General features: G+C 40.6%; 1 protein-coding gene across 2 annotated transcripts in view; it reads left to right on the plus strand.

Moving 5' to 3' along the window:
* The window catches only part of LOC128758749 (protein kinase C-binding protein NELL1-like), a 172,131-nt gene that overhangs the window by 55,900 nt on the left and 88,590 nt on the right, over positions 1-27,641 (plus strand). For both annotated transcript variants that reach the window (XM_053865039.1, XM_053865041.1), the window contains exons 5-11: positions 6,605-6,701; positions 14,887-14,959; positions 15,657-15,739; positions 18,411-18,545; positions 19,776-19,878; positions 24,124-24,197; positions 26,285-26,384. In XM_053865039.1, the coding sequence (XP_053721014.1) occupies positions 6,605-6,701; positions 14,887-14,959; positions 15,657-15,739; positions 18,411-18,545; positions 19,776-19,878; positions 24,124-24,197; positions 26,285-26,384 (665 nt within the window). The remainder of the gene's footprint in view (positions 1-6,604; positions 6,702-14,886; positions 14,960-15,656; positions 15,740-18,410; positions 18,546-19,775; positions 19,879-24,123; positions 24,198-26,284; positions 26,385-27,641) is intronic.

Consider the following 27,641-nt stretch of genomic DNA (forward strand, 5'->3'; position numbering starts at 1 on the left):
ATCTGAAAACCTTGGCTCATACTATTTCAGCAGGTGTTGAGTTGCTATAAATCCCATTAGAGTTTTGCGAGCGCACTCCATACATCTGATACTATACGACTCCTGCTCGGTCATCAGACAGTGCTGTCACCGCTGAAGTCACGGCGCGGCGCCTCGGTGACTGCTGTGGTGGGTCGCCAGCTTTGGACTTCAGAATCAAAGCCTTTGCCTATTCAATTCCATTGCGATGTTGTTTTGAAAAAATGGTTCAGGCCTACCTTCAACAGATGCAGTCAAGGCAGAGGGCGAATGTAGTCAGGGCGTTTGCCATTGGTTGGCTTCAGCTGTCATGCATGAAACAAGGTTTGTCGTTGGCTGGTTTTAGCTCCCCTTGAAGCAGTACAGTTTGCCACTGATGTAGCTTTACTTGCAGGATGAGCAGGGGCTATAGATATTGTTGATTTCACGGTATTACAATCTTGAATGCTCAAACCCCAAAATAGATATCATAACAAAATATTGTCCAGCCTTAGCAATGCGTTTTCTTCTAATTGTGCGTGTCACACATGAATGTCTGACAGACTACGGCTGCATCATTAGCTTTATTCTCGCCACTTAAATAATTACAGTCATATTAAGAAACCTACTTTAAAACAGAACGACAGCGATGTGTAGCGTGCAGCTAAGCGTGTCATTGCTGTAGCTTCAGGTGCAGCCACATCGAACATATTACCCTCATGAATTTCGAGTGAGATTTACAAAAGACGTGTAATGACGATGCCAAGGAGACCTCAGGGACATGCAGCTACATCACCACTCCCTCAATCTGTAAAACAATACATTGTTTCTCTGCAAAAAGTAGACACTTGATTGTATTTTATCAGATAGACAGTTGCAGTTTATCAACAGATAAGGTCGAGGTGAGGTAGCTGCTGATATATGAGACGAGAGTGCAGCAGACACACTCTTTCTTGGGGGAGCGGGTGACAAAGTCAAATTATGCAAGCTTCATCTGCATACATTTGCCAGAATCACGGCCATCCTTCCTCCTGCTGTGGGGCTGTAAGGGATTTAGGTCATTTGCTCAGAAAAAGTGATCTTCCATCTTAAAATGCTCCAGTTTCAGGTGGAGCTTTTTTTCAGTGTATTTTTCACATGCTCTACATCTTATCTCTCAGCTCGTGATTCCTCTTCCCCTGTGCATGATGACCACACTGTATGATGAACAATAGCTGTGAGGGTGAATTGCAGTCCTGTTATTTGTCGACATAATGTAGACACCTTTCAGCCATTGTGGGTGTCATACCTTGAGTGCATTTTAGACAACCACAACATTCACAGCAGGTAAACATGTGACATACAGTTATTGTGAGGAGTAGTACATTCAGCCGATGACCCCTTTTTCGACTTAAATAGTGACTGTGGTAAAGAAAAACAGTGAATTCAAGCTTCCAGATAGTTACTAAAGATTGAATTATGGATCTTGTTAACTAGTTGTTTTTTGCAGCAGAAAAGATATGCTGTAAAAACATTTGAAACTTAATTTTGATTTTTTTTTTTCTGTTATTTTTTTAAATTTTATTCTAGTGGAGTTAAACACGCTTAATTCAATTGAAATACTACTACTACTACTAGTACTACTACTAATATTTACATTGCACCATTTATTGAGTAAGAGGAATGGACTGTGCTGAAAGACGGCGCTATGAACAATGCCATCAATGTTCAGTTGTAACACAACAGCAACAGCCAGTACAGCTTAATAAGATACTTGAGGAGTTAATATGTCAAGGGCATCTTGTCTACTGGAGAAGGTATAAAAACACACAATGTCTCAGGGTTGAATCGGAAACACATTCTATTGAACTGACATTGATGGTGCTTTCGCCTCATGCTGCTGCTTTAATGCTCAGTGATGGCTGATAAACAGTCGGTTGTTTTTCGGGGTTTCAGAGAAGCAGCTTTTTAGACTGTTTTCTATTTGTTAAAAGCTGATTTGGATGGGATTAGTCTTCAAATCATTTGGCTCAAAGTCGTCTGTACTAAAAGTGTTCTTGTGATATTGAAGACCAACCTCACATCCTTGAAGAGTTTTTGAGCTTTTCAAAGCATCCTTCACCAAACTGTTCCATTTCTTTGGCAGCATTTGAAACAAGAGGTTGAGACAATACATTTTCTCTAATAGTTATTTGAAGGAGGCAGATTTCATCTGAGTCTATGTACTGACAGCAGTTTGACAGAAGAAGTAGTTATTAGCAAGTGTGAAATCAGAAGTTGCTTTGTCTGATGAGTAGTAGCCAGTACTCACCATGAAAGGTGGAGACCGAGAGACCTACAAGAGCAAAGCCCATTGTTACATCACGTCAAGGCTTGAGTGTCTTTAAAGTGGTCTTTATTGATCGTGGAGACAGATTCCAGTAATGCAGAGAACATTGTCCCTGCTGTCTACCTTTACTTTCAATCCAGAGACACTCCAGAGATGTCATTATCTATATGTTCTCCGGTCAGGATCTCCGTGTATGTTCATCTCTGTAGCGTGCGGACAGGTCGGTGAGTGTCAGCTTTTTTGGACCGTTTCATGGAGAAGACGTTCCTGGTGTATGCTGTGTCCAGAGGCGTGCTGAAGGTTTCCTCCTGACCAATCATGGCAGAGTGTGCGTGGCTCAGAAGAACAACATCTAGGCTCCAGGGAAGCCAAGCATTTTCCATGAGCAAGGCTTATGCAGATTTTCTAATGAATATTTTTTTCCATTCAAAGATAGTTTTGTGCAAACAGACACATACTGATGTGTTTCACGAGGCTCCGTGTGTGAGGCTCCAATATCATTTTAGTTCCTCTTTAAAGGCCAACAATAGGTTTACATTATTTTTTTTGTTGTTTTATGCCAAGATAGTTGAGATGGGCCATTCAAATATTTTCGCCAATGATATAGTATTTTTTTTCATGAATCTCTCTCTTATTTATTGGAAGAATTCTGGCCACACCTGTCTGACTGTCATGGAGGTGTGGGTCTCTCGCCCGCGATTCATCACTGTTAAAAGGTTGGTGAAAGTAGAGCAGCGCTGGCCTATTTTATTTGTTATGGATGAAGTGGCGTGTCTGGTTTATCTGGCTCCACTGTATCATGCATTCACGGCAATCTGCTTTAATCTATTTTATTGATTACCATTCTCTTTCTAATGGGCTGCAGATGCACAGGGAATTGGCAAACTGGCGCTCGACTGCTTAATTCCACATTAATAGATTATTTGGTTCAGTGCAAACAAGGATCCTATTTGCTCGTCTGAGCGATTACTCAGGACAAGCTTTTTTAGAATCCTTCTCTCAGGAGCAGCGTGATTAGTGATGCTTGGAGCTGTTTGCTGAATTCAACACTTTGTTACAGCAAACATGCATGCAAGCCTTGAGAGTGATATGCTTGGCTCCACATGTAAACCCTAAGAAATAAATGGATACTTGTGAAAACTACGCTGCCAGGGTGAAGTCAAGAACTACATGTGGGAAAGTGCTGTGGTCGGACTGCAGACAAGGTATATTGGACTACGTGTGGGGACCGCTGAGTACAGAAGGAGCACCAGTCAGGCACTATTGTGAATTGTTCTCAGCCACCACGTGCACCAGACTCGGGTGCAGACCTTCTGCCGCTCACACCCACTCAATGTGCGTGGTCCTCCGTCCTGTCGTCCTTCCCACTCACTCGTCCTCATGTGCTCTCTTTGCCCTGGTGACGATGATTGAGCACAGGTGTTTCTCAGACTGACAGGTTCTAGCACACCATCTCTGTGCTGCGCAGTATCCTGGGTGGACAGGGTCATCTGTTATTTGAGCCTTCAGGATTTGGACTCTCCTTGCACCATGAAGATAAATCGGTCTCGTAAGACCCTTCGACCGAAGACCTCCAGCTGTCCTGGACCATGGTTCATACACAGGCAAGGTCAGGTGTCCCTGCAGAGACTGAAAGTTGAAGTTCAGTGTATTGGGGTCTCATTCATGAGTGAGTGATCCACTCACCAATGGCCAAAGCAATAGGTCTAAAGGAGGAGTCTCAAACTGATCCACAAAAGGGCCAGAGAGAGTACAGGTTTTTGTTCCAACCAAACAAGCAAACATAGATTAACCAATCACGTGTCACCTGGAACAAGCAGCCCATGACTGACATTCAACTAATCACAGTCTTCGGACACCTGCGCCCACTGCGGCCCTTTTGTGGAACAGTTTGAGGTGTTTGAGACTCCTGGTCTCAAGGCGTAGTCATCAGGAGAGGTGAGATAGCATGTCTCTCAGCTGACCTGCGAACACTGCCTAAATTCACCCAGAAGAATGTACTAGAATTTAGATCAAGTACTTATGTGTAGTTTCAAGTCCTGTTTTGTTTTTTTTATGGCAGTGTTGCATGCAATACCGCTGGACTGTATCATTTAGGAGCTCGGTGGCCTGTAATTGAAAAATTGCAGGTTAGACTCCCCATGACCAATACTCCTGTTGAAATACAGATGACTATTAGCCAGAGTGGGAAGTCGGCGGTGGGCTCTAAAATTAGCTGTTGGACTGCTTAACCTCACCTGCTGTCCGGCTTTGCAAATATGTTCTCTGATATGTCACCGTAGTGACGGGCAATGATGCCCTGCAATGTTCTCCGTGTGAAACGTTTCGCAGCTGCTGACAGATGGAGAAAGGTGATGGGTGCAAAGACACAATCGTTCAGACGGAAAAAAAAAAATAATAATAACATGACCTCCACCGTCTGTGCCGCAATGACAGCTGGTTGCAAAAGTGACCTTTTTTACAGTGTTGAGGCATTGCGACATTGTCAAGCAGCATTTGAACTGATCACAAAAGTAGATCTATTTAGATTGGGTATTATTACATTCATGTTGACTAAATGTGTATATTTATGCCATGTGGTACATCTCTTTAGATTTATTTCCTATATATCTAATAGGGCTGCCACCAGTGATGCGTGTAATGTGTTACTTAGTAATGCGTTACTTAGTAATGCGTTACTCTTAAATAACCACTTTTTTCTTTAGTCACGTGGCAACCCTTTACTAACATGTTAGCGCTCTCTGCTAACTGCTGATCAGAGTAGCACACCCTTTTTAACAAGACTTCGTTTCTAATTTGTCCCGCCTTGTTACTGAACCACCTTTCAAGGATCCATTGCCAATTGAGGCACAATTGTTTTTCCCCCGTGGAAGGAATCTGTCTTTCACTTTCTAGCTAATTCAGGCATTTTTCTTTTGAATAACGTTCATCAAAATAGTGTGGTGGAGTTTCCTGATAAATGTTTAGCAATCATTATCTCACTCCATAACAGTAGTCATTGTTATCTTCCTGTGTTTCTTTTTTGGAGCACATTTATTGGCTGCTGCTCTTATAATAAACTTGTAATTAACAAGATATATAGTTATGTTGATGGTATCACTGAAGGTGAGCAATAAGAAAATGTCAAACTTCACTTCCGTCCAAAAGAAGCATTGAGTTAAGCGGAGTGTTCAGCTTTAATAGTAGTTGGTTCTCAAGGTTTGTGTGCTGAAGTCCATTTAAAATGTCTGCTTCATGTCCTCAAGTGCCAAGTCTCCTGATTTGCTGCAGAAGGCAATCTGTCACATCACTCACCCATTGTTCAGAAATACTGCTTAATGGGCCTTTAAGTACATACTTGAGTCAAAGACATTAAAGTGACGGACAATTTATAGTTCATAGGTTATTTATCTGGACGGGTCACCTGCAAAGTACGACTTTGACTTTTCCAAATCTGACTTTTTGTGCTCTTCTACATTTTAGGGCCATGACAATCAATATGGAGGCGGAGTGTGTGATTCAAAAAGTAATTTTGCACCTTTTAACCTTGATTTAGTTGATCTAACAGCAGTAGTTCACTGTAACCTGACCAAAGGAAAATAATACAATCTACAGTATGAAGCTGCTTTGGAAGTCTACCTTACCTTAGAACAGATAAACATCATCAAACCTGAGTTTGCTCGATATAAAAACACTCCAGCTAACTAGAACAACCTTGCTTTTTTTTTAACCTAGTTCACCTGTGCTGAATTCATTTTCTATTTGAATATTTAGAGTTGTTTTGTCTTCTCAGGTGTGCTACTTCCTGGTAAACATGGCCGATCTTTTCTGACAAAGGTCACATTTTCCTAAAGCTGGCACTTCTTTTTAAAGATACTGTGGCACGTGGAGTTTAATCCTAAATAGTTCAGATCGCCTGTTTCAGAAAATGCTGAGAGTCTCGGATACTTGTGTTTTTACTGTCTCTTTGTACCTGTGTTATAAGGAAAATTTGGAGGAAAAAGGTTAATAGTTCTTTATATTGTTGTGAACCTCTGCCACAGTTCAAGACCACCTCAGGAGTCATGTGTTTATTTCAGTGGTCTGGCTTTTAATCCAGGCTACCTCCCAGTCCCACATATCAATACTGTTGAACTGCCAAGGGGCGATACTTGCTTCAGCAGTGCATCATTTATTCTTCACATTTCCATTGAGTCCTTTCTGCTTGAACGACTCATTTATTCAGCAATGGTGGATCAGTGTCTCTGCCAGGCCAAGACAGAAATGCTCTTTGTGCGGCTGTTATCATAACCAAACATTCTCTTCTGACTCTTTTGGCAGGATTTACGAGCGGGTTATAGACCCTCCTCAGATGGAGCTCACCCCAGGCAGTGGAGTGTGGCTGGGCCAGCACAGTCACAAGCATGGCCTTTTCAAGGTAAGCGCAAGCCCATACGAATGTGCCTAACATTTACTGTGTATAGGAGGCAGAATTTGCACAAGGCAGCGATGAGGGCTGGACGTTCCCTTTGAAATGTTTATTCCCAAGATCTTCAAAAGGTTCTTGGTACTTTAATCACCGCCTGTTTTCACAGGCTCCCACAAGTGTTCCCAGTAAGGCTTAGATGACCAAAAGAAGCTCATGCTTCCGCCTACACTTGACCACACGCACACACACATACACACGATGTAATCAATGAGCTTTTTATGTTGTGTCTATCCTCTGCTGCACATTGGCAAGACATTCCATTCTAGTGTGATGGAAAATATTTTGCATCATTAGGCGCCCCTTGCCTGTTTCTCCTCATTCTGCGTTGTCATATCCGGTCTTCAAAAAGCCCTTTCTAAAGGAAACTCGTCTTGAAAGCTGCAACTCAATCACATATTTCAGTCACACTGATGCTCTGAGCCCTGCTTCGTTTCCATATGCAAGAAGCGCTGAAAGTGATTGTCAGCAAAGAGACAGATGGTGTAGGAACGCAGAGGTCTGTCTGAAGTGATGAAGGGAATGAGATTCTCCCCACAGGTTGCCATTCCTTCAACATGGAATTTCAACCTGCTTCCTGCTTTAGCGTTTGCGATCCAAAGTGTATTTCTAACTCAGCTCTGACCCTTGGAAATCCACCCTAAACCTCGACGATGCACATAAACATATGAATTTAAATTCAACAGGGATGTGGCGGCATGAAAAATTGTGATCAACCTGAGCATGGTTGGCATTATTATTGCCCTGTTGTTGCATTTTACTCAAAATCAAAAGTAAAAAACACTGAACACTGATTCATTTAGTGAACAATTAATAGTGAAAAAATAAATAAAATGCAGCTGTTTTGCTCAAATTAAATTCAGTACACTAAGAATAATCTCCCTGCTTCAAAATAAAGAAGGCATAGCTGGTTTTGCAAATAAACTGTTAATTTTTGAATAACAATTAACTTTAAACATATCTCTAGTGCAGGAGTCAGCATTTGAAATGTTTTGTGCCACTGTTGAGGATGAAGAAGCAGCTCCAAACTTCACATGTCTGATGCTGCACGTCCGCTCTACACGTGCGCAGTGACGTCAAGACTGGCTGTTTATATTGTTTCAACAGCAGAGTTGTGGAAAATGTTTCCAATCAAGAACAGCACAACAAAGCATGAAGAGTCCGCAGTATTAGAAAAGTCTCTTTTTAGATCTGGCAATGTGAGCATTTGCAAAATCAGTCACTAACAACAGGAGACCATGGAGGGTGGTGATTTGCGAGCGTGTTGTTTTTTTGAAATGTTAATCAACAGGGAAAACATTTCACAGCATGGTATACAGTATTTCACTGATTTAATTCATACACGATAATTCTGTTGTGTCAACAACAGATATTTGACGGATTCCATAACACTAATGCTGTGTGTGATGTGCGCTGTTTACATCCATGTCTGAGGGTGCTCAGCACGGAACTCAAGCGGAGCACAGCGATCCGTTACATCCCTAAACGTCAAATAAACTTTCAGAATCAAGTGTCATTCAAGTCCGTGTTTTTAATTGCAACTATTCAAATGTCATGTTGTTCTTACTATTTATCTTGAGCTTTATGCTGGTTTGTTTGTGTGGAAGACCTGGATTTAATGCGGGATCCAGTGCTCGATTCACGGACCAAACAAGCTGAATTTGTAAAAAACCACCACTCCACTGACTAAGCTTGCAATCCAGCTAACACTCAAGCTAGTGGGGAAAAAGACGAGAGAAAAGAGCCTACTAGCAGGCAGCGGCTCTCTTATAAGCATAGAGTGTGAGTGCCTGTTTTGCTTTGAGCATGTTGTCATTGAAAAGGAAATAGATTTTCGAATGAAAAGGCAGAAATTGTTTTGTCCTCAAAGAACCATTAATGTACAAGTGAGTGCAATGTGTCTGAGAGCAACTTAGCCGTGGCCTTTTTACAACGCCGCATTTGGGCATTTTTGCGAAGTCGAAGTCGAAAACTCTGATGGTTGCATGTGTTTCGATATATATATATATATATATATATATATATATATATATATATATGTGTGTGTGTACTCACACCCCATTCAATGCAACCATGTACCATGTAGTGAGCATGGAGTGGAATCAGAAAATGCATGGTCAGGTGTAAATGAAGTGACTCGATGTCATCTTAAACTTATGGTTCAATTACTTTGAAGAATGACGGCTCAAGCCATTAAAAGCCCAGGGAATGAAATCCTTGCTGCTGGTGGAGATCAGAAGCAAAATAGGGCCACGACGGCTTAATTTATTCCATTTAGGAATGAGCAGTAGGATGTCTTACCATTATAAGACAAGCTAACTAGGCCTTTAAGTAAGAAGTATTGAGCTCTTGTAATGGCTGATGCTCCTATTTCACAACACCTTCTCCCAAAGGTCTTTCCATCTACGCGTAGCTGTAATAAATTATCTTTATCTAGAATCCATTGTGCCAAGAATGCTGACTCCTTAGGGACTCTGTCGGCACATTTAGAACCAGGGCTTTGGTGAAATACCTGATGTTTCAAGCACCACAGGATGGTAATCAATCTTGAACGGACACTGATGGAAACCCGGAATGTTTTTTTTTTTTCGCCTGCGGTGTGGCCAATGTGTCTCTGAAAGTCTCATTATTTCCTCCATTCCTTGCACATAATTGGACATTAACACTGTTTTATTGTTAATACTTGTTATTTGTGCATGGAACAGTATAGATCATGATCCAGAGATGGTGTTTCCTTCATAAAACAGGAAAAAAATGTAACCATTGTGCTCTGTTAAAGCTTGGTCAAGACCATCAGCAGTTGAAGGTGTTTTTACAAATCCTAATATATCACAAATATTCACATGTTTAAAGCAATGTAAAGCTGAATATCTGTATTTTGCTGTCCAATGGTTTAGAATCTTTGACTTGCATCCAGAAATCGGTCAAGTAGGAAAATTCATCGGTTCAGCGTTACTTAATAATTTAACAATCATTGAAGTTGATTACCAAACGAGGGTTGACAGAACATTAACAGTACAAGTAACTTATTTTGTTTAATTAATATAGTGCATTAAGTGTTTTTATTGTTCAGAGTGGAAGAAAGCATTGTCAGCATCAAACCCTTGAATTTTATGTCATGTCCCTGAGAGTAAACATAATTTTTGTATTTGTTTTATGAATGAAACATGAAAACAAAACAATAAACACAAAGTGCTTTTTTTGTTTGTGTTAAGAGTAAATAGTCACTCGGCTCCAGTTGGTTCTCGGCAGGGATGCTGTCTGTCTGAAGAGGGAACGTCCTACTGTGTCGCTGACTCTGATTGTACCTGACAACTAATATTAGCCAGATCCAGACACAGGTTGACGGGCCTTCACTCAATAAGAGAGCTGCCAGCAGCATGCTGCGTTTAGGACACTGTACAAACAGGCGGCGTCTTGTAAAACAGCAATGCAGGTCAAATGGATGGGTGGTAACACAAAAGGACCAGCTGTCCTCTCTCTATATTCTCCACACTTTGTTTTTCTCTTCTTTGTTTTTTTCCTTTGACTTTTTTTTTTTCGAGACTTGTTTGTAGTGTCCCGTTTTCTTGCTGCATTGATGAATGGTGACAGCGTTTGTGTTTGCCCTTATACAGTAGGACCATAATCAGTTTCCAGCTTGAAATGTAAAGATTATATGGTGACAGCTTCTAGCATGTTAAAAAATAAAACCAATAACTATGCACCATGTATAGTTGCACTATGAACACTATGCACCACCAAGAACACAAATATACATACAAAATCAGTCTTTTTAAAAAGTCTTGTGTTGTTTCTACTCTGTCCAGTCATTGCAAACTGAGCCACAAACGGGCCAGGATTTTATTTTCTGTTTTCTTTTCTGTCTAGTCTGTCTAGGTAATTTTAGGGTTTTTCTTTCGATTAAACTTCATCTGCATAACTTTTCCTCACTGTGGAGTACCAGTAGTTTCATGACAGATCTCTAACATCCACTATCTGACTCCATAACAGCAGTCGTTCTTATCTACAAGTAACATCCGACCGGTTGGTCAGAACCGATCCCGGTCGTAAGTCAGATTGGACATAAGTTGAATGCCATTCAAAATAGCTGACATGAAGGCCCTGCTGTAGTGGTAGATCTCTGTGTGAGAGTGAGATAGTGGGGTACTGTGCTGCTGTGACTGTCGCACGCGTTGCCAGACATTGAATTTAAGAAAAAGCATCTGCTGGCTGTGGTCATAAGTACGGGGGGACCTAAGTCGAGCAGGTCGTAAGTCAGATGTTTTTGGTACAGCATTTAGTTTCAAGTCGACTGTTCAGTCGAAGAACACTCCTCCATGCGGACATGACGCGTGAGAAGTTTCATCTGCGAGTCAGAGTCAAAATTTTCTGGACTTAAACGTTGATCTGTCTTTATGATTTTGGTGGAACAAGTGAGAGGGTCACATATCAGGTCAACAGTGTTTACGTTCACTGAGCGACACTGGTGACATCACTGAATCATTACTGGAGCGCCGGCACATGAAAACAAACATTATTGGTCCAGCATTGCTGTAATCCGCAGCCAATAAAGAACGCGACTGTCTTTCAACTCTGGTTAAATTACTGTTGTGTGTGCGTCAAGGACTGGAAAGCAGACAGCAGATGATGCAGAGCCAGTTTTGGAAAATGAAAAAAAAAAAAAAATGACGACGACGTCACGACACCGCCCAAAGACGAACGACACATTTCTCAGTATTTCAGTTATAATTAATAGCAGCAAAATCAGGCACATTTGTTCCAGTGTTTAGAAAAAAAAAGTGCATCATCAAAGAGATCCCGAGGCCTGTTTTTGAACTGCCCACCAATAAAGTCAGTCCATCCAGGTCACCACACAATAGATCGGTGTTGTATCAAAAGGCAGCAGGACATTTTTCTTGAAAATTGCAATTTAAGAAATGTTTCCCCTCATTCCGTCCTCAGAGGATTGCAACAAATATGTGCACCGGAATTGTGTGAACCTGAAAGGCGAGGTATTTCTGGGCTGTGTTTGAATTACCCCCTGATCACTGACAGTGATGTGTGGTCAGGGCTTCAATATTACGCCACTGGGACACACGTCTCAGATCTGCACCTTCATTTTCATTCTGAGAGACACTATCTTTCTTTTTGCCGGCCCCAGCTCTCATTTTTGTGTGTGCGCGTGTGTCACGGTGTGTGTGTGTGTGTGTCCTCAATCTGTGCTGTGAGCCTGTTCATCTCCCCGCACCCATGGCTGTGAAATAGAGGCAGGTGTTGCTTGCATCCAGACTCGGCCAAATCAACTGTGAATGGATTTTGCATACACATCATGCAGAAATGATTGGTGCTGACTGTGCTGGAGGTGGCGAATCTTAATGCCCTTCTGAAGAAATTGGAGGAAAAGTCAAATCTCACTGTTTTCACTTTCTTGCGCCCTACAGTCACTGTCAGCCTCTTGAGGAGCCCTGTCATTTATAGTGATTGACAGATGGGAGCTTTTCAGTTTTAGGGGATTTTCCTCTGCCTGTTTCTCAACTTTGCCCCGATGACTAAAAGCTGAGAAAGCGAAGTTATATGCCTCTTCTCCTTAATAACCTCCTGTCTGTTGCTGGTTCTTGGGGGTGCCGTCACATAATCACTCGTCAGCCCAACCAGATGCTCAAAGCAAAAAAAAAAAAATCTTGGTTCGCTTGGTTATTAGGCTGCCAGAAAGCAAAACAAAACAGAAAAACCCACAAAAAAAGCGGCTCCATTTGTTTGCCAACAGATTATTGAACATATATTCATATCACTCCGTGCAAAGCTAGGCTGTATTACAGGCATCTATCTTTAGTGATAATAAAAATGAATGTCTGGAGCTGCTGAATGGCTGCAGTCAAGGGAGCTGTTAAGTGCTCCAACTCTCCACATCTCAATTTGTTTTACGTATCATTTAATTGTATCACCGAAGAGTATCTGTAACCAAAATAGACAGAGCAATTATCCAAACATGGAAGGCAATAGAGGAGTTGCTTTTTACGCATTCTTTTTCCACGAGAACACAAGGTTTGACAGTCTAACTCAGAGCGTATATTTAGGATGCTTTATGGTTTACATCATCATCTGTTAAAAATGTCACTCATTCTCGTGGCAATAAAAAAGGGAAGGAAATGGATGTCAGGCTGTTTTGTTGGATGAACTCTTGTTGCTGTGTGACCATTTCATACCGACAGTTGGCTGCGCTGAAGGAACTTTCTTCCCATTTTTACACCAATGGCAGTATTATTTTAGGCATTATAGATGATAAGTCAAGTGTTTTTGAAGTAGCTGAATTCAGTAATCTGTATATTCAAAGGTGTAATTTGTTTTTATTGAATATTTTAATTCATTAATTTGAAGTTTGATTTTTTTTTTTTATAATTTCAAAATTTGAAATTTTCAAAATGAATTGTTTTTCCACAGAGTTTGATATTCTTTTTTGAAAATGAGACATAATTGGAATTAGAATATAAAGCTGTATGTGTGAAAAAAAATGTCATTTGGAAAATATTTAAAAAAAACTTTTCAAGTACAAAAAACAGTCAATATTAAAATTACTCAATTGAATTAAAAATATATATTTAATTGTTAAAATACTAAGTACAAAATTTCATTTAAAAAAATCAATGTTTCAGATTCAATATTCTGATGGCACTGATATACCCCTTTCAATATGTCCTCTTGTTTGGTTGGAACACAAAACCTGCACCCTCTGTGGCCCTTTGTGGAGCAGTTTCATGAAATTATTTTGTATACCTAACAATAATGAAATAAATATATCGATGTGTGGTTGTGTGTGTGCGGTCAGAGCTTTTAATCTCTTCCCTGTTGGGTCATAGTTGCGAGCCCAGGCTTCCATGGAAATGTCCGCCAGCTACAACCGTGTTATCACCAGGCCGGCGTTGAGATAAAATTCCACCACCTGTCTCTTTCCTGCCTGACCAACCTAGATCATGTCCTCTGTTAAAAATCCAGAACAGATGCACAACCCACCAGGAACTGAAGTCCGAGCTATTGATCTTATCTGAACTAATGCATTTGTCCAAATCCAATTTGGTTGGTCATCTCTGCATTTTACAGCCTGTAAACATGGTGTCTTTGAAGGAAAAATGATGATGCTTTTTATGCCACCATATGTGGCCGATCAGCATTCGCGGAGACTGACATTTCAGTGGGAGTTAATGGCCCCTGTCTCAGGATACGTACATTCCGTCAGTATTTCACACTTCAATTCGATTTTCCTTTCCAGCACTCAGTTCCAAATTTGCACAAGCTAAACACTAATACAACCTCAGCACAAAAACCTTTGAAGGTTCTGAGACTCATGATTTCTATCATGGCTCTGGTGGCATATCAGAAGAGCTTCAATATTATTTCATCCGATATGATTCAAGCATTGACTCATTTGACGATGTAGTTTACGATCTCACGCCGCTCTTGGTGTTTGGAAAACGACAGGTCAACTACGAAAACAGAAGATGGTGGTTCATCCAGCTGCAATGATTGAAAATATAATAGTTGAGATTGTGCATTTAAAAACAAAACAAAACAGTCATTTGAGATATAAACACATTGAGCAGAGTAGTAAAATTAGTAAAATTATCTATTTTTCTGAACAAGTCATCTTAAAATATCTTACCTCTAGTCTAGAAATAAGATATACTGTAACACCAAGGCATCATCAATCGCTCAAAGATGGAAAGTAAATTGGAACATGCTGTACCTTTTAAATTAAGCAAACCAATTGTGTCGTCGTAAAAATAAAATGTATCTTGCTTTTCCTTGTTGCTGACTATATAGACTGTGACCTGAAAAAAGACACTTCATCAAGCTGAAAAAACTTTTCTCAAATCACTCTTCTGTTTCTTTTAACACATGAACATGCTTTGATGTCAGCTTTTGCAGTGCAAATATTTAATCACAAACCAAACTTCCTGAAATGGTCCAGGTGAGAGGGCTAGTTGGGATATTTATTGTCGGAGACAGCGTGTGCTGTGTTTGATGAGCTGGACCTTTCGGCCCAGATCATTTCAGAAGGAGCTGTCAAGTGAGAGGACGGCGTCCGAGCGAGCGCTCTCCACTTCCACATCAAATTGAATTCTCTCACGTTTCACTGCCCCCTTCTTCTCTTTTGCAGGGCGTTATTCAAGATGTGAAGCTGATCTTTGCGCCGAACAGCTACATCAGTCAGTGTCCTAACCTTAACCGCAGTAAGTATTCATATCGTTCCCTTGTGTGCAGAGGGAGGTATTGGGATTTGCTGTAATTTAAGATGCGAGAAGCTTCAGCTTGTGATGACTTCTCCTTGCTGATGGCTCCTCTCGACCATAGCTTTGCTCCAGCCAGATTAATAATGCTATTTTACTTCAGGTCGCCCTCCATGTTGCCTCTTTTTCCATCTGTTTGCTGTCAAATTGATTAAGATACAAGACTACCGTGGTGCCACTGTCACTGATCAATAAGGCATGTAATCACACCTTGTGTTCAGACCAACCACAGGCTAAAGGCTGTGTAAACAGATGTGACGGATGTGCAACACTTGCTTTCTATTTCCACTGTCCAAATAAATACAACCAGGCTATTGATTGGGGACCTATGCACTACTGATTGATCACAGCGAAGAGAGCTGTTCTTTCGAGCACCTCTCGTAAGACCGCCTTATTCAACTCCCACGAAAAGAATTCTTTTTTTTTTTTTAGGCTGTCCCTGGGAAGGTGCGGTCAAGCATTTAAAAAAAAATGGAATTCTTAACACCACCGCACTGACTTGTGTTATTCATGTATTTTGAGTTTGTCACATACAGTTTGATAATCTTATCGGATGATTCATAACCTTCGCTCTGACCTTACTTTTTACATACATTTATGTTTGATGTTTACATTTCTTTCTGTCTCTGCTTCCATTGAGCCTGTCCAACCTGCAGTGATTTCCTGGGCCTGGTACAAGGCATCATGGACCTTCAGGAGCTCCTTGCCAAGATGACTTTAAAGGTACAGTAGAAATGTTGAACTTCCCATTCCACCTTGGCTTTCGCTTATTGTTTCAAATTCAGATGCTTCTGTCCTAAAGTAGGGGTGGCACTGATCTGATCCAGTATTGGTGTTGAGCTCGATACCAATGTTTTTGGAATTCCCGATCTGACCAGCAGAGATTTGCTGCTCTGTCAACTGTGAAATGCATTTCCTGAATGTTAGTCAAAAATCTGTTATTGGTATTCAGACATCTGTCACCCATTTACACTTAGTAAAATCAATTTAGCTTCCTTTTATGGTTTTATACTGATATCTAGTTCTATTTTGTAATATACAATCAACAATAATGAAGAAAATAATAAAGAAACTCAGCTTTCGGAAAAAAAAAATTTGACTCAGTGCATCCCTACACTAAGGTGGTCATAAGCCATAACCTTTCATCATTGGAAGAGATGGGAACTCACCCTATCAGCTGTAGACCCGATGTAGAATAAGCAATCTATATGGTAGAGCACCATAGGGTTAGGGTTACGGACCGGCCCGGGAGGGTTGCATCAGCCCCAGACCCACAACTGCGCATTCCTGGATCCGAATTACAATTTGGCAGAGACGCTGAAAATGCTTCCTGCTCCCAATATTAAAGAATCCTTTAAAAAAATTCTTGGATTAACATCAACGGGACACAATCCAGTGTGTTCTAGTCATGATACACATAACCTGCATTGAATGAAGTTTGAAGAATGTTCATGGCATGGCTTTGAGCACAAACATCTGGCGTTAAAGATGTCAGTGTTTTGATTTCTATCCCTTGTCAAGAGAGAGCTCTAGAGATACTGTAGAAGCTGAACAGTTCAGGAGCAAATAGATTCCTGGACCCAGATTGTCATGAAAAGCTCCACCAATAACCCGTGCAAACAGAAGTGGTCAGTCTTTTGATTGTATGCTTTTGAGTTAAATTAATGAAAAGGAGTTTTAGATTAAACAGGTGATTTATGACAGAAGGACGACGACACTTACGGCCCTGAGTCAGTTCTGTTAACCAAAGGCAAACGGAGCAAAAGATGCCCACTAGAATCAAGAAACAACGATTGAAGTAGGATCTAAAACGTCTCACCCACTGCTGCGTTGTGCACTGTGATGTCGCACATGCACTATCTAACCCACCACCACCTGATCTCACTTCATGTGACTCACAGCAGGGGCTCAGACAGTCATTCCACCTCGTGAATGAGCCTTTGTCATTCACATAGAGTCAAACACAAAGCGGTTTATTTGCTGGGTAATTGCTTCATCCTTAGTGCGCAAATGTCAAGAGACGAAGTGAGACGAGGGGCGGGTTTTACGCCCCATTTTCTGAAACTACAAGGGTTTATCTATTATGAATCGGACCTGAGTGTATCACGATCTTAACAGATTAAAAAGCTTACGCTGCCATTTTTTCAAATCTGATTTGGAATTAAAAAGTTAAAAGTTAAAAAAGGTTTGAATTAAATTTTGACTAGAGTCACAAATCATATACTGCATGTTTGTGTGTGTGGTCTTGTTTATCCAACTTTGTTGGACTGATTCTTGACAAAACACTTTATATATATAAAAAGGTTTAAGTGTGGTTCAGAGTCCCGGTTAAGGTTAGCCTTTTGTTTTGGATGGTTAGGTTTAGGGTGAGAAGCTGGGGAAAGCGTTGTGGCAATGAGAGGCCCCCACAAAACAAGACCAGCTGTGCATATACACACAGAAAACTGTATATACCTACCCACACACACACACACACACCACACACAAACACACTCTCTTTCTCTTTTAGATCTTGCAGCATCACAGTGATCACATATTGAGAGAATAAATTTGAAAAGAGGTGGCACACGGGTCATGTTGGCCACCTTCTTTCATCGCTCTGTGATCCACCTCTGCGATCTGACATTCAGCAGTACACCGCGGTGAATATATCTTTTCTGAAAACCCTGGAATGAGTTCAATATGTTGAATAATTGATGTTTAGAACATCTTAAATTTTTCCTTTTTACACATTTAGAACAAGACAGGGAAGTCGAACATTCATGCTGAAGAAAATATTTACATTCATTCTATGCAAAATAATGTGTAATTTGGCCACCTTTCCAGGGTGTCCCCATCTCTTGAATGAAAGAAATTATAAAAAAATATTTGCAATAAACAAAAAAATCAAGTTTATTAAGGTATCAGAAGCACCTAGACCACTAAATCATAATATGAGCATCTCCATGGCTGTTGTATGTAGATGTAGCTAGGTCTAAGTATGATCTTTAATATGAGAAACATTACTTAGTCTAAGGTCCTCCATTTCCAAACTACACTGTAGCTAGAACTCTTTTCCTGAACCTTAAAGTCTGTAGATTTTCTTTAGAATTGTTACCTGCAATATCATCGTGTTTGTCAGATAAATCTCTGAAATAAACCTCAACGTCCCTGCGATAATCTGCACTTAAGGGCTCAGCAGTGTCAGACTGGATGAAGAGTTCAAGCAAGTGTGCAGCTGCCAGTCCTGCGTGTCCTTTCTGTGTAGAAAACAGACTTGGTGTCGGAGCATGAGCTGCATAATGATTACACTGTCTGTTATATCTCCCAGTGGAATGTCTCTCCATCAGACAAAAATCTGAATGGTGACAGAGCAAGAGTTTAACGCTTCTAATGATTCTGTGCTTGCCCTCAGTTGAACTACGCTGAGTCCCGACTGACCCAGTTGGAGGAATGTCACTGTGAGAAGACCTGCAGTGCCAATGGTCTGGTTTATCGGGATAAAGAGATGTGGGTGGAGCCCGAGAACTGCAGAAATTGTGCATGTAAAGTGAGTATCTTCCTCAGCTGCCTTTTGTCTCTGTGAGTGGAGAGATTTATTCTGAGATATATCAGAGTAAGGGCTGATGTTACACACAGGTAGGGGGTACGTTAAAATGGTCCATACATTTAAGTCAGGTCATTGAGGTTCTCATTTGTCCCAGTCATTGTAATTACAGGATATGAAGAATGGCATCTGAAAAAGGGTTTTGAGCTTGAAAATCAGTACTCCTTTTTTAATGTAACATGCCTTTAAATCAGATATTGAGTAATTAAAAATGTAAAGTTTCAAAAAAAGCTATTGTGATTAGCCGTCTATCAAAATAGTCATTTGTTGCAGCCCTACATGAATAATATTCAATCCTTTAATCAATACGTTTATAGCACAAAGTGTTATTATGCAGATCAATCTATAACACATACTGCATTGTCTCTTTTCTCCTGCTTCTCCCCTGTGTCTGAGCTGCAGCATGTGACCCCTTAATAAGCTCATGTGCTCACGCTTTATGTATGCTGGACGGAACTGTGTTGAATCAGGCTGTATGAGTCCCCCAAGGCACCGCACTGGCTGTCACACTGCCCGTCAAGCACAAGGTGGAGTTAGTTTGTCTCATGTTCCTCTGCCAGCGTAACATTAACTGATACTCGTTCAGTCCTGGGGGAGCGATTTTCAGTGACTCATGAAATGAAGAGGCCCATGCAGAAAGAGATATCATCTTCAATACCGAAGGAATTCCTGCCGGGCTTGCATAACTGCCTGCCACCAGGCGGGAGCCACGTTCCTGTATCCATCATCCGGCACTCGATAATGAATATGTTACATGATTGAGGGACAGCACAGATCTGGAGGTGGAACTCCTCAAGTTGAAGAGTACAGACTCCAGAGGTTTCGAGATTTGAGGTCCTGCTACACACTTAATTGCCCCTCATGAGCATAACAACATCCTTTGTTGAACGGTGTGCTGCAGTTGTTTAAAATCAAATGCATAATGAATTGTTTCATCGCCTCCCCATGGTTAGGTTACGTTCAGCGATTTAGATTAACGCTTGACTACGAGTAAATTAAGGCTTCAAAAGTCTTTTGAATTCATCTTCTCATTCTGAACACACAGCTGTCAGTGTAACCGCTCAGAAATCCTGTCGTAAAAAGTGAGGGGTGTTCAGCGCCTGCAGAATATTCTCTCTGTCAGCACTGACCGGCTCCCAGCCTTGTGTGAATTGCTCACATTTGTCTCCGCAGAATGGAGTGGTCGAGTGTCGGAGGATATTTTGTCCTCCTGCAAATTGTTCAGAAGACATGCTGCCTGTTCATATGGATGGGAGCTGCTGTAAGAAATGCAGACGTAAGTAAAAATCCATCTTCTCCTAACTACTCGAAACAGACAAGGTAGGTGGGCGAAGCCAAGACATAGTGCCAGTGAGGCGGTCTTTCCTTGAACAGCGGCTCAGTCAGTGTCTGGTCTATCATGGATGGCCACCTGCTCCGACTCACCATCAGGCGTTTTTGAATTATTTATAATCTTTAATTAACCTCGATACATTAACTGGGTTTTACGATGATCCCCGCGTCCCAAGAGGTGATGAGCACTGGGATAAAACAAATATATTCAGGATTTAATTCTTTCATCATCTGGGTCAGGGGCAAGCAAAGCAAATGAATATGTGAAAATATAAATTGACATTTTAGCGTTTCTCTGTCTCCATTGGAATTGCTTTCTTATTGATCTATCTATCCATCCACCCATCCTTCCATCCGTCCACCCACTTCTATCTATCTATCTGAGGTCAAAATACGTTGAGATCACAGTATCCCTGACTTTGATCCAGTTTATCCATCCTGTTCAGGCACTATAATTATTTAAGTGAAGTAGCACATGAGGTGCCATCACTCTCAACAAGAAGCTCAGTAACGGTGTCAGTCGTCTATTATCATATAATGAAATTTTGCCAGCAACAAGCTTAATGGCATGAAGACGAAGCCTCATCAAATCAGACCAATGAAATTACAGGTGTTTTATTGACATGAAAGTCATAAAATGTGCTGTTTTTGTCCATATGTATCCCTACTTCTTCGACTGGCTGTGGAGGTGGAACCATGTTGTAGCGGTCAGCCACTGTGATTGGTTGACTGAACTGCAAAGCATCATGGGAACTGTTCACTGTAGTGCTGCACTGCCGTATGTTATACCATTGATGTCAGCTCTGGTTGCACATGCTGTACTGTAGTCATGAAGGTTGCACACAACTTGTCATCACTGTTTTTCAGAAGGCTGCAGTCCACCTGGCTCATAGGGAATGTAACCTTGCTTTAAAAACTCAAATTACAGTCATTATTATGATTACTCATAACTTTATATTTTGCTGTGTTCAGTATTTTATATATGCCTATAACATCTTAAAATATGTGGGTGTTTCTCTCTCAGTCAAAAAGTGACAATGAATACTGGTAATTTAGTCGTCATTTCTGAGATGGGAAAACAAGTTTTTTGTTGACAGACAGATCAAATCAGAAAATGATCAATAATGTCTTCAGAGTCTCGGAATAAATGGGGGGGCATTGGTTCGGAAGAAGTGTACATAGCTATAGGCTGATCGCTGCTCTCGGGAAGAGGTGTAGTGATGTAATTGTTGAAGTTGTGGATGTGAGTGAGCTGGAGATCATACTTTAATGTGATGGTAAATATAACAACTGCTCATGTTTGCTGGCCAAAATAAACTGATTTCCTTACAGACAGGCATGTTAACATGTTTCTGAATTTAAATGCACAAGGGTCTGGAAAGCTTAGCCAAGGCAGCATAAATCCTAATTCCCCTATGTACAGTGCTTTTTTTTTAAAGTTATTCCCACCCGCCTTTTCTCCCTCGATCCTTCCTCTGCGTTCTTCATCTTCGTCTTCCTCCCATGCGAACATCAGAGCCCTGGCACAGGGCTTAGGAAGGAGCTACACTTCATAGTTGTTATGGAGAGCTCCATAGTTCTGCACCCAGGAGAGGCAAAAAGCAGGACTTCATATCATGTGCTTCATTTTCTATTTCTGCCTTCATCGCCAGAGGAATATGCAGAAGGGACTTCTCTGTTGTATTCTTAATGCGCTGCCACATTTCCTCCCCGCTTATGCACACTAGCCGTGGAACACTTTGTCTCAAACAAAATGATTTCATGAAAGAAGTTATTTATGTATTCATCATTTGTGCGTCCCAAAGAAGGAACCTTAAACATCAATTTTAATAATATCACGATATCATCACATATTTAAACAAACATGTTACACTTCACTTAATTAGTGATATCGTTCTTTTTTTTATTGCATCATTGTCTATGTTACAAGACATATTCTCAATAATTTACATTGTTACTATTATTTATAGATTAAATAGACTGGTGGGTGGAATGAATAAATTAGGGCTAACTCGCGCAGATCATTTGGGCTTCAACAATGAACTCTTTCAATTTACTGAATGGATTTCAAAAATGAACATGGATCATGCCGGGGTCAGGCCGCTCAATCTGAAGCTGAAAGTAGCCCAATAGTGATAATAGTTCCCATTTTCAGGTGAAAGAATCTCCTTGGCAATAATGAAGTATCATGCCTGGGATTTAATTTAGATTTATTCATTACAAACTGACATAAAAAAAAAAACATGGGACTTCTTTCCAGTTGATTTACATCATTCTGAATATTGTATTCTATAATATGTCATATTGTGATGTCATAACCAAAAATGAGATTGTGCTGATGGACAATTTAAGCTTAAAAAATGTAGCATAGAAGACAAAAAATGTTCTGTGCACTCTGTGAGCATTTGCTCCTCAATGGGACACTTCCAGATGGGCAGTGTTCTGATAAAATATAAAAATGCAGTTAAGGTGATGAATTTATTGCAATTTTTCCTGCCTCTGTACATTTTATATATTCATTTAAATGTGTGCAAACTTAAACATACTACTCTTAGTAGTCTAAGTTTGTATGATTTTATTTTTGTCATCACACAAGTTCATAACTTTCCATTTAAGCCAACTACTTTTTTTCTGTGTCCGGGTCTAAATGATAGTACTGTGCACAATAGTGATGTAGTGAAATATGAGTAAGCCTCACTGAGTCCATAAAATCCAGATCATTTTCTGATTCATTCCGTGGCAGGACATTGTGCCCTTTCACGCAGTTGTGAGCGAGTGTAAGATGGGTCGACTGCTAGCACGTGACTTGCTTCCAGTTCTGAAACATTTTCAAACTTAAAATCTGATTTTGTATTTATTCATCGGAACTATTCAGTTTCAAAATTTAATCTGAGGAAAGTCTGTTTTCTGTGTTTTCACAGAAATCAGGTCACATTGGTTACCTCCCCCAAGGAGGCTATATTTTGATTGGTTTGTCTTTCTGTCTCTCTGTTGAGAATAACTTAAAACGTTATGAATGGATTTGGATAACATTTTCAGGAAAACTGTGAAATAGGAGTCATCATTTTTTATCCATCAGTTCAGCACACAAGATATACAGGCTTTCGAGCTCACCATAGTCACTTGTGGTCTGGCGGTCAGGATTCAACGCTCACGTCACTGGTCTGGGTTCGATTCCCGGTCAGGGAAATGAGTTTTAGTTCTTTAAAGGATCTTTATTGACAGAGGTTGTAGCTCTCTGATTGCTTTTTCAGTTCATGTTGGCGTTTTTCAAGTGGTGTGCCTTGAGAGACCGTCAGGTGTGCCATGGGAAATGAGTCGATTTTACCTATTTTTTCCAGAGAGATAGGTGGAGATATGATGACTTTAAAGCCTGAACTAGTACGTGACAATCTTCCAACTTGAGGAGATCACATGGATTCAGTCACATTCTTTCTAAACACTAAAGATCTATGCCGATGTGTTAACTCGTCCATCAAAATGTGTGCTGCGTTTTCTACTCCTCTTTCCACACAGACTCAACGTGTAGAAGTTGGTCAAATGCGAGTTATTTTTAAACCTGATGTGCCTCTAACATGACCAAACACCTTGTTCCTTGGCGGACCCACGACATCAAAGACCATCTGCACCACCAAGCGAAAGGCTAACGGTCAATTCAAAACTTTATTGACACTTGTAGACCATCAAAGTTTTCTTTGTTGTTTAAAAGTTGCTAAAAAACAAAATGCAGAACCACATAAATATGCTCCAAAATGTGAAGAGATAACAATCACTGTTGAATTCTAAAGATTTCTCCTGTAATTACCCAAACTATAGTAAAATCACGCAAAGGAGATAAATAATAAAATAAAATAAATAAATGATAAACAAATATGTTTTCCATGATAAACAAATATGTTTTCTGCAATTTATTTCTGCAAATAACATCTCAATATAGCTGAGTGTCAGTCGATATATATATATATATATATATATATATATATATATATATATATATATATATATATATTTTTTTTTTTTTTTTTTTTTTTAATTTAAAGGGTTTTTCTATTGGACTTTCTACTTGGCACAATTGCGCTTCTTTTCAATGAACATAGCGTGCCGTGGTTTAAACAAGGTTGAAAAACACAAATGTATGCCATGTTTTTTTATGGACTGTCACTAAGCCATTATGTCTGTCTCTCTACAGCAAAATGTACTTTCATGGGTCGCGTCTTTTCTGAAGGCCAGCGTTTCTTATCCCGGAGCTGCAGGGAATGCAAGGTACCAGCTGCTCTTCCTCCCGTACATTGACCATCAGATTTCCATCAAGCATTTTTCTCTTTGAGCGTGAAAATATCATGACCGCAGGTGTCGCCCGCTCCCTGTGTGATTCAATTAGCCAACAGACCTTATTAGTTTCCCTTCCCTTCTCTCAATCTGGTCAATCTGCCTCTCCCCCCTCTAATGATGAGATATCTGGCTAATAACTTATGAACACTGCAAAACAAAGAGCTGATTTGAATTGCCGTTTAAACTCGCCACACTTTTTGATGAACGTGATTACTCCAGGTTTCAGGAGAACAGAGCCGGGCCTTATTCACAGAGAGCCAATTTATCTTTAAAGAAAGTGTTTTAAGGAGGAAATTAGTGTTGCATGCCTGTAATTGCTCACAAAGAGCCACATGGTGGATTTCTAGACTCATTATTAAACCCCCGTGGCCCAGAAACATTTGTCAGACGCGGCAACAGTGGTCCCAGGTACTCACACGTTGACCTATTTCTGGTTCAAGTGGCTCTTCTGTCTGGCTTTTCTTTTCCAGCCTAACATTGTAATTGAAGCTCTGCTGATCTTCACACAACCCTCACATCTTAAAATCGAAATCTTTCATGATGGATTTATTTTTTTTCAGTCAGATGTTTTATTACTGTGCAGTGGTTAGTGCTAAAAGATGCTAATTCAAAGGTTATCACCTCATTAATCAACATTCTCCCAATGCAGGACATCTATAACTTTTTAATGACACATGGAACGTTGGGTACGTCGGCTATAAAGCGTGACATTGAAAGACAAAAGGATTTGGGTCGATACTTGAGACCTTGAGATGTTTAACAGGGACCTCCTGGCTTTGAATCTGAAGCCAATTTTTGTCTGAAAGTCCCAAAGGAAGCCGACGGTAACTGAATGTTATCGCTTTCTTTCTTATCTTTCATGTCTCTTTCAGATATATTCTGCTACGTCTGTGCATAAAAATAGAAAGACAAGGAAGGACAACAATTTTATTTACTGTACTGCAGTCTCTCAGCACATTTCTTTTGTTGAAAATAATCCAGGATGTACAGGCACTGTGTGTTTGTTTAGAGCTTGAGTGTCTTGTCTTAAGACCTGCTAAAATTCAGCGTGTGACATAACACATTAATAAGCACAAAGTCTCGATTGTCAGTCAAGTCTATTTTTGGAGTGGAAATGGAGGTCAGAGTATTTCACCCCACTTCTTCTGGACATACTGGTACATCTGCCAACTGGCCTTCTTTGATCCCTGGTGCCAGGAATGAAACACTGTTCCTCGATGAGCAGCCTGTGCACTGAGAATTTCCCTCGTGATCCGATGCGTAAAGGAGGTTGTTGGTCAGCCTACTTTTGTTTAGCTTTCTTTTTTCACCCAATCCATTCTATTGTCTTGTTTTCTCTGTCCACTTCACATTCTCACTCCCATGTCGTAAATCGTTTTTTCAGGTGGATTTTGCATGCAATGTTGACATACAAGTCTGCCGTCTGTCTTAAATGTTCATTTGAAATGCCGAACTTGGCTTTCAGACAGTCACGCTCTGGGAGTGACGCTCATAAACTCTCATCACCACATCAACTTGGATGTTGTGTGGTATGTTGCTTTGTGTGGCTTTGAGGGGTTCTTGACCAAACCGCACGGCCATTTGAGCTGCTATATGTACCAAGTGGCACCATGGACTGTCTAACCCAGATAACCCAGATGTCTAACCCACCTGTTATGTGACCTGGGTGTCACTCTAGGATGCGAAAGTGCACTTAAAAAGAGAAATAGGATGTCACTTTCTGCTTTAGACAAGAATGAGGGCGTCATGCTACATTTTATAAAGTGGATGATTTAAGAAAAAATGATGCATTCAAGTGCAAGCAGAAGGGTTGTGTTGAGTTTCAAGTATTTTCACTGAATAATTGTTTCCTCTTTCAAGCAACATGCAGCCACTGATGTTGTCTTGAACTACATCCATTCAAAATGAGACTTTTGGGCCCCCCCAAAAATGGATCATAGATTAAAATTATTATGAAAGAATTGTATATAATGTACTTAAATATTGCTAGAAAATAAGATATGCATTTTTACTTCCAGAATGGCATGCTGCTGAAAGTCTCTGAAACCTGTCCCGAACTCAACTGCACAATCGGCGAACAGATTCTACCGGATGGGAAGTGTTGCAATGTTTGCCGAGGTATGATTTCCCACTCCTTTTTGTTACTCTCTCTCTGTCTACTGGCTAATACCGGCTTTGTGTGTGAATGATTTTGGGCTCCGCTATCACAGAAGATTGGTCGCTGTGATACTGAGCACCTGTGATGCCAATTTACCTGAAACCTGCTGCTTTGGCAGTGAGGCGCCATGGTAGGAATAGCTGCCTGTAATTTCATAAATATACTGAATAAAGAAGCTCTGGAACAGCTATACAGCCATGATGAGAGAGCAGGTGGATATTCGCAGAGAAGGGAATTGTGCTGTTGTTCCGGCGTGATAAGCAGCATGCTTCTAACTCTTCATGTTTACAGAAGGGGGGCATGGAGAGCGACGTCAAAATCTGCGGTGAGGAGATAGATGTAATGGAGGATGATGCCAGCAGACTGTAGATAAACACTTTCTGATCAGTGGTCTCTTGAATAATAGATTTTTTTTATAATCATGGTATAAATACTTTAAGAGGTACAACACTTTTTTCCTCAAGATTTGCACTGTCTATACTGTATTTTGGTGAGAACATGCCCTTTTTGCCTTGCGTGCGCTCACAGTCAGAACTTTGAAACCACATATTACTATACATCACTTGTTGTACAGATCATCACAGATGTACAGATCTATATGTTTAGTCCAACTATTCAAGCATAAATATCAGCAAAAGCTAGTGTGCTGAGTGAGCTTCATTTAAGTTCACTAGTTTTGTTCTTGGCCGCACCACGTATACCTTCCCACTTGCTGTGTAATGATAGCAAGAGGCAACACGTGGGTGTGGACATGAGCTGAATTGGTTTGGAGGACAGAGTGAAGGGGTTGAGTAATGAGCAGAAATGAAATGCATTGAAGACATGAGTAATCATGAGCCATATTCCCTCCTTCACTTCCACCCACTGCCTTCGCAGCACAGATGATTATTTCCAAGTTCTACTCTGTGCTTTTGTTTGACATGAACTCACGTCTGAGAGTCATAGTTGCTGCTCTTCAAAGTAGTGTGGATACTAATTTTTCACGTTCTCTTTATCATTCTGAACAAATCTGTCAGTGGTCAGGGGCACATGCCTGATAATTATGGCAGTACCACAGCACTTGTTTTTTACGCTGTGAACACGAGACCTGTTGAAGCAAGACTAACGTAATAATAGTGAGGCTGCTCTCTTTTACTCAGAGCCAACTAGCATGGTCCACATCAGCTCATACCTACTAAGAACATCTGTCAGAGGAATTCTTACTGCATCTGTCTTTG

The sequence above is a fragment of the Synchiropus splendidus genome, chromosome 5, assembly GCF_027744825.2.
Source record: "Synchiropus splendidus isolate RoL2022-P1 chromosome 5, RoL_Sspl_1.0, whole genome shotgun sequence".
Lineage (NCBI taxonomy): Eukaryota > Metazoa > Chordata > Actinopteri > Syngnathiformes > Callionymidae > Synchiropus > Synchiropus splendidus.